This window comes from Hypanus sabinus, unplaced genomic scaffold (assembly GCF_030144855.1).
Source record: "Hypanus sabinus isolate sHypSab1 unplaced genomic scaffold, sHypSab1.hap1 scaffold_330, whole genome shotgun sequence".
Lineage (NCBI taxonomy): Eukaryota > Metazoa > Chordata > Chondrichthyes > Myliobatiformes > Dasyatidae > Hypanus > Hypanus sabinus.
In genome coordinates, this window is record NW_026781236.1 from 264,154 (window position 1) to 272,164 (window position 8,011).

At 48.8% G+C, this 8,011-nt stretch overlaps 1 protein-coding gene across 1 annotated transcript; it reads right to left on the reverse strand.

Moving 5' to 3' along the window:
* Positions 1-296: 296 nt before the first annotated feature.
* Positions 297-3,455, reverse strand: LOC132388465 (NLR family CARD domain-containing protein 3-like). The gene is made up of 4 exons (XM_059960809.1): positions 2,247-3,455; positions 1,305-1,391; positions 982-1,149; positions 297-835 (listed from the first exon to the last, which is right to left on the reverse strand). The coding sequence occupies exons 1-4, from the start codon at positions 3,113-3,115 to the stop codon at positions 748-750; spliced, it is 1,212 nt and encodes a 403-aa protein (XP_059816792.1). The 5' UTR covers positions 3,116-3,455; the 3' UTR covers positions 297-747.
* Positions 3,456-8,011: the final 4,556 nt, after the last annotated feature.

Sequence of the window (8,011 nt, forward strand, 5' to 3'; positions counted from 1 at the left end):
CTCAGCCTGGAGCTTAGACGCTACTGTGTCAGTGTGAGGAGCTTCGACCCACTGTTGCGGTGCACAGGGTGCGGGGGACAGCAGAAACCTCAAATAAAACTCGAGTCCGGAGCCAGGACAGGAAGTTACAGCGGTTTATTTGATTTCATCATGACAAATGTAAATTAAACAATGGTTGAGCTGCTGACGTGCGGGAATAAATAAGCTGCTTCCAACTCACTCACTGTCACACACAATTAACTGACCGGCGACGACGAGTGACAGGTTGAATAATCAGTCCCGTTTCTCTCCGTCACTCTGCATCGGGGAACCGATGATTATAAAATCACACTTCAGGGCCGTGTCCGGGATCGCTGCAGATCCAGGGTCACTGCCGAGGAATTTGTCTATTTAACATCATTATATCGGCCAGACTGCCGAATGCACCGTCTTCAGGAAAGGGAGCAAATCGATTCTCTCCCAGATTGAGTCCCGGCGCCGGGGCTCTACCTGTCTGTGTAATCCCCCGGGGGCTCAGATGGGGGAGTCTCGAACCCGCACAACCGTCGGAAGTTAGGCCGTTGGACAACAGGCAGTATACGTCACCGTGCGAAAGCTTCCGAAGTCACAACGCGCCAGACTGGAGTCTGTTAGAACCATTGGGAATTACCCCGGCTAGCGGCCATTAAAGGGGAGTTAAAGTGGAGGACGGGGAATCGGCCAAAATGTCTCCATGTCGTGGGCGGGGATGTTTACACATTCAGATGTTCACACTGATACCCTCAGTTCCGGTCTGGGTTCCTGCAGAGATCTCAGTTCCTTTGCCCCGTTCTCACTGAACTGATTCCCCCACAGCCTGAAACAGATGGGAGAATAAAGATGAAACAAACAGAGTCAGTAATAGGAGACCGGGGTTAATGTTTCGACAACATTCAGAGACAAATATCACCAGAAAACACGCGGATCCAGTGATACTCTATCATATTGAACATTAACACTCACCAGATCAGCTCCAGACTCGGGTGGGTCAGTGTGAGAAGGCGGAGAACGGGGACAGATTGGTCGGTGAGTGAGTTTATTCCCAGGTGCAGCTCCGTCAGTGATCGGTTTGTACTGACAGCGGAGACGAGATCCTCGGCACCAGAATCTCTGAGACCGACATCGTTCAGCCTGCAGACGGGAGAGAGTGAGGGTGAAGGACACAGAGAGACAGGAGACGGTACAAATCCTCAATGTTTATCAGTAACACAATTACTGATCACATTAATGTTCACTGTCAGACACCCAGTGACTGTAAACAGAATCTCCCACAGTCTGGTACTTACCACAGTTTCTGTATTTTACACTCCGGGTTCCTCAGAGCCACAGACACAAGTTTCACTTCTGATTCTCCCAGTTCATTATAACTCAGTCTAAATAAAGACAGACAGATTGATTAACAAAGTGATTCAAACCGTGGATCTGAGAGAATTTCTCTCACTTGGATATTTCAGGAAACATTAAACCCTTCAGTAAATCACTGATCGGAGTTCCCATCACTGTCCATGTCCCTCAATGACCAGCTCCAGGATATTTGCCGAATGTCAGTAATTTTGTCTGTCGGTGTGACCCTGTAAACTGCACATGTTCTGTCCCATTGCCCGCTAGTTAGCAAAGTGTTACTGACAGAAATGCAGAAATGACAAAATCGAGCTAAAGGGATGTGGAAGAGAGATCCCACAGGAGGAAGTGGGATGGGGAAGAGAGATCACACAGGAGGAAGGGGGATATGGAAGAGAGATCCCACAGGAGGAAGAGAAGTGCCCATGGAGTCTGTGTATCTGGTAGTGAGCACACAGTGAAGGGCAGGGGAGGAATATCTCACAAAATTGTTTCTTTCCTTTTCACTGGGGCAGTCTACTGACGGTGTTTTGTCCCTCACCGGGAAGGGACTGTGAATCTTCAGTACAGTCAGTGTCGGTCTGGGTGTCAGTAACAGTGAGAAGGAACATTGTCAATGGACGTGTCACAGGCAGCAGGAAACACGGCCATTCCTGTGATTTACTACCATTAAACCAATGGCCGTTGTTCACTGATCTGATGAAGTCTCCAACATTCCTTGAAAAAAAAACACAGAACCCTTCCGTCCCTTGGGAATTACTGACCGATCCCCTGTTTGTCAATATTCTTCGCAATCTGATTTACTACAGTTTTATCCAAAATCACTTAAACTGAAACGACACAATGTAACAGTTTCACAGTTCAGTGTGAGAGATAAATCAAGTTACCTCAACTCCTGGCACTTGTGCAGCCCGGGAGCCAATCGCTGGATTCCTTCACACTGAATGCGGCAATACTCCAGGTCGAGGCCTTTTATTGCAACACAGAGTGCGATGACATAAGACAGGACCGCGCAGTCTATCGGGGTCAGTGTCATTCTACTGAATGAAAGTGTTTCCACAGATCCCAGTGCGGCCTGAGCCAGTCCACGATTCTGAGACTCAAACAGGTAGTGCAATGTGTTCAGGAGGCTCCTCTTACCAGCTTTACTCCTCGTGTTTCCACTTTGGCGTATAACCTCCTCCTTCACCCAGTCAATCACCCGGCAGGTTGTTTGATGAGGAAATGGACCCAGAAACTCCTCCAGGCTCCGAGCTGTCATTGGGTTGGAGAGACCAGCAACAAAACGGAGAAACACCTCAAATCGCCCATCTGTTGTGTTGTGGACTTCAGTGAGGAATTTCAGGATATCCCCGGGATGTGGATTCAGGAATTGTGCGACTGCAGCTACAAACTCTTCAATGGTGAGGTGTGGGAATGTGTACACCACGCTCTGGGCAGTATCCTCTCTCTCCAAAAGCTCCATCAGGAACCCGGACAGGAATTGGGAAGGCTGCAGTTTGTACTTGGTCAAATCTTCATCTGTGAACACAATATTCTTCCCGGACACTCCTCTGAAGGCCATCTGACCAACCCTGAGTAACACATCACGGGGGTTCTCAATCTCACGGCTGTGGTTTTTCAGGATGTTGTAAATATAGTAGGAGTACAGTTGGGTGATGGTCTTGGGAACTCGCTGTGGGTTCCTGACTCTTTGTATGAAGAAGGGGCCCAGTGTCAGAGCGAGGATCCAGCAGTAGGAGGGGTTGTAGCTCATGGTGTACAGGATCTCGTTCTCCTTCACGTGTTTGAAAACAGCTTCCGCCACCTTCTGATCTTCAAAATGTCTGATGAAATATTCCTTCCGTTCCTCACCAACAAATCCCAGGATTTCAGTCCAAACACTGATCTCTGCCTTTTCCAAAAAATGTAACGCAGTGGGGCGGGTGGTCACCAGCACTGAACACCCTGGGAGCAGCTTGCCCTGGATCAAACTGTACACAATGTCAGACACTTCACACCACCACTCCGGATCTGGACACTGGTGCTTGGGTTCTGTATCTCTCCGACTGTCAGCAAAATCGATTTTTTGTTTGAATTCATCCAAACCATCGAATATAAACAGCATTCCCTCTGGGTTCTTCCAGACCTCTCTCAGGATATTCCCAAAGTAAGGATACTGATCCAGAATCATTTCCCTCAGGTTTATTCGGCAGTTAATGGAGTTTAAATTGCGGAATTTGAAACTGAAGACAAACTGGAATTGTTGGTATATTTTCCCTGTGGCCCAGTCATAAACAATCTTTTGTACCATTGTTGTTTTCCCGATCCCCGGGACTCCGGCCACTGCTGCCGAACTCCCAGATTTGGATTTACTCCGGGAAAAGCTGCTCTGGATCAACTGATCCGCCCGGATTTTCTCCAGCTCCCCGCGGAGATGTTTCTCTCTCCACTCCTCGTGATCTCTGCCTCTTGCCAGCAGCTCATGTTCCACCAGTCTCAGATCTCGAATAGTAGAAATGACCGTGAGCTCAGCGTATCGATCAACCAGCTGGAAAACCTTCACCTTCTCCCTCATCAGGATCGTGTTCACTCTCAGTGTTTCAGTTTGTGCCCGCAGAGTCTCCTTGTGTATCTGTTGAACATCTTCCATGGGAACAGACAGTGGACAAACTGTTAGATGCCTCAACTCAGAACTCAGTATTTAAGCACACACGAGTTAGCTCAAAGCTATTGCATTAATTGGATTTGTCAATGGATATTCGTATAGTAAAGTAAATTCAATTTACAGACCGCTGACTGGACAGAGCGGCCTGCTCCAGATAAACACCGGATCATTTCAGCATTAACTGTGCTGTGAAGGTGACTATTTCCCTGGTAGTTTACTGACCTCCGACTGTCCCGCACCGGACAACTACTACTGTCACAGCTGTCATTTTGTCACTTTTCATCCCCAGTGTTGATGTGGCGTATGGAGATGGAGAAGAGGGTGGTGGGCATTCTATCAAAGAAACAGTTCGGGGAAATCACAGCTCCCCCTCCCCTCCCAGCGTCACTGATTCAAAATACAAGGAGGCAGCTTTGATGATCAGCATTTTGACACAAACACAGACAATTTCGCTCATCATCACAGACGCTGCTCAGCTCACAGAGGATCCAACGATTTCTCAAGATAGAGAATTTGCAGGAGAAGGAAATAATTGTGATTCTGGATCTGAGATAGGTCCCTGTCAAGGGTCTGCGAGGTGTCTCACAGTATTATCAGGACCCTGATCAGTGGCGTGTGTGGTCTCACAATTTGTTAAAACCCTTTCAGTGGTGTGTAGGGTCTCACATTGTGTCAGGACCCTGCCAGGGGCGTGTATGGTCTCACAGTGTGTCAGGAGCCTGTCAGGTATGTGTGCGATCTCACAGTGTGGCAAGTCCTGTCGGTGGTTTATGTTGCGTCCCACAGTCTTTAAAGACATTGTCAGTGGTGTGTGGTGTCTCACAGTGTGCCTGGACCCTGTCAGGGATGTGTGGGTGTCTCACAGTGTGTCAGGACCCTGTCAGTGATGTGGAACATCTCACAATGTGTTGGTACCCTTTCAGTGGTGTGTAGGGTCTCACATTGTGTCAGGACCCTGCCAGGGGCATGTATGGTCTCACAGTGTGTCAGGAGCCTGTCAGGTATGTGTGCGATCTCACAGTGTGGCAGGTCCTGTCGGTGGTTTGTGTTGCGTCCCACAGTCTGTAAAGACATTGTCAGTGGTGTGTGGTGTCTCACAGTGTGTCTGGACCCTGTCAGGGGTGTGTGGGTGTCTCACAGTGTGTCAGGACCCTGTCAGCAGTGGGTGGGCGTATCACAGTGTGCCAGGACCCTGTCAGGGTTCTGTGGGGTCTCTCAGTACGTCAGGACCCTGTCAGGGATGTGTGGGGTCTCACAGTGTGTCAGGAGCTTGGCAGGCGTGTGTGGGGTCTCACAGTGTGTCAGGACCTTGTCAGTGGTGTGTGGGGTCTCACAGTGTGTCAGGAGCTTGTCAGGCGTGTGTGGGGTCTCACAGTGTGTCAGGAGCTTGTCAGGGGTGTGTGGGGTCTCACAGTGTGTCAGGACCCTGTCAGGGGTGTGTGGGGTCTCACAGTGTCACAGTCCCATGTATGTTCACTTACCTTTCAGCTCACTGAGAATCTTTAGTAAAGGTTGAGTGGAAATTGGTCGATGGGAAGAATCACAACCTGTTTGAATTTAAAGAAATTGATAAAATCATTTTTGTAATACTTTAAAGTGTGCTGTGTTGCGATCAAGATTTGAATTAATGTCTGTTACAATCTCACCATATTCCTGTATTTCCTTCAGTATTTTGTCCAACTCTGGAACACCAATCCGCATTTTCACAAAGGTTTCCCACATCACCCTCCGGGCGCGGGAGCCTTTCTCCATCACCAGGCTCAGTAGGAGTTTAGAACTGTCCGCCCGCTCTCCCTTATCAGCGAGATCAGAGATTTTCTGTGAAGAGTAACGGTGAACATATTGGGGACTGACAGATTCACACAGAGAATGAGAAGTAAATGATGTGCTCTGTAACGGGATCACATTGAGCAGTCACCCGGACGGGTGCTGATCCTGTCTGGACATGGACTGTACATTCTGAGTGCAGAGCACACCCAGGGACATTCACCGTGAACCTGGTCCACCAGTCAATGAGATCCTGGCTTGTCTGTGACCGGTTCATTGACGTGGCTCCAAATCCATAAATAATTCCTCACTGGATTTGACAGTGTAAAACAGAAATCATAAAACAACAAGCACAGATGAAGAAAGATATCAGGAGGTTTTTATATAACAGATCGAATAGTCGCAGAGTAGTTGCAGAAAAGATGATCCGATTCATCCCCTCAGACCGCCAGTGTCCAACATGACAGCGGATTACCGGCTGACACCTGATGCCTTTCCTTTGCCTTTTCCAGTGGAGGTTTATTCAGTGATTACACATTACAACATGGCAGTATTCCCCGATCCACACTGTTTGCAAATACAGATTGAAACATAGTCACCTCCACCCAGAACAAAACACACTTGAGCTCCTGTGGCATTCACTGATGATGTGCCCGTTCTCACTGTCATCCTCCCGTCATGCTGCACGATCTTTCCAAAATGATACTTTTTCTCATATTTCCATTTAATACTGTAAGCCCACACAACTGTTTCCTGCTCAACGAACTCTGAATATTGAGCTGCCACCCACCATTTCCGCGGGATCTTCTCAATACTTTCTATCCCTGGTTCCAGGTTTACATCTTTGAGATTGCATGTTTAGTATTTATTTCCCAGTTGTTCATTTATCTAATTTAATATCCGATCAGTGAGAGGTCCGACACCCATCAGTCCTGTGATGTGTGAAAATTCAAACCCGTTCTCCCTCCCACTCACCCGATGTTCCTCTCCACTGAACTGATTCTCGGCCGTTAACGCCAGGCTCACTCCGTGCACCCCTCCTTCCATCGCCTGCTCCAGCCTGTCCCGGTAGAAGTCCGTCAAATGCAGCAGCTGGGAATCGCCAAGAGCTCGGTGATCACTGTGAAGGAAAATGGGGAAAATTAAAGACATTATCGAACACCTAATGGAACACAAATTTATCTCTGGAGCCTAAAGACGGGGATTCTGTGCAGCACGTCGCCAAACAGAATCGGAAATAGACACACCGAAGTGTTACAATTTGGAAAGACAGATCAGAGCAGAGAAGGAATTTCACAGCGAAAGGCAGGGCAGTGAGTAGTGAACTGAGGAAGATGGATATGTCCCCATGGATTTTAAGTGATTGAAAGTGGTGTCACGTGGAGTTAGGGGTGTAAATAAATATTTGATACATTGGATGTTATAAATCCAAACGTGAGTAGAGACATACACAAGCTGCTGTAAGAATTCAACAGTTCATGCAGCAACTATGGAAATGTGTATACAGTCGATGTTACGGGCCGAGACCCTTCGCAAACTGTCGACACTTTACTCTTTCCCATAGCTGATGTCTGGCCACTGAGTTCCTCAAGCATTTTGTGTGCATTGCTTAGAATTTCGATTTTCTCATCTCACAGAGTCTCAGGACCCTGTCAGGTGTGTGTGGGGTCTCACAGTGTGTCAGGACCCTGTCCGGTGTGTGTGGGGTCTCACAATGTGTCAGGCTCCTGACATGGGTGTGTGGGGTCTCACAGTGTGTCAGGCTCCTGACATGGGTGTGTGGGGTCTCACAGTGTGTCAGGACCCTGTCAGGGGAGTGTGGGGTTACACAGTGTGTCAGGACCCTGTCAGGGGTGTGTGGAGTCTCACAGTGTGTCAGGACCCTGTCAGGGGTGTGTGGGGTCTCACAGTGTGTCAGGACCCTGTCAGGGGTGTGTGGGGTCTCACAATGTGTCAGGACCCTGTCAGGGTTTGTGGGGTCTCACAGTGTGTCAGGCTCCTGACATGGGTGTGTAAGGACCCTGTCAGGTGTGTGTGGGGTCTCACAGTGTGTCAGGCTCCTGACATGGGTGTGTGGGGTCTCACAGTGTTTCAAGACCCTGTCAGGGGTGTGTGGGGTTACACAGTGTGTCAGGAACCTCTCAGGGGTGTGTGGGGTCTCACAGTGTGTCAGGACCCTGTCCGGGATGTGTGGGGTCTCACAGTGTGTCAGGACCCTGTCAGGGGTGTGTGGGGTCT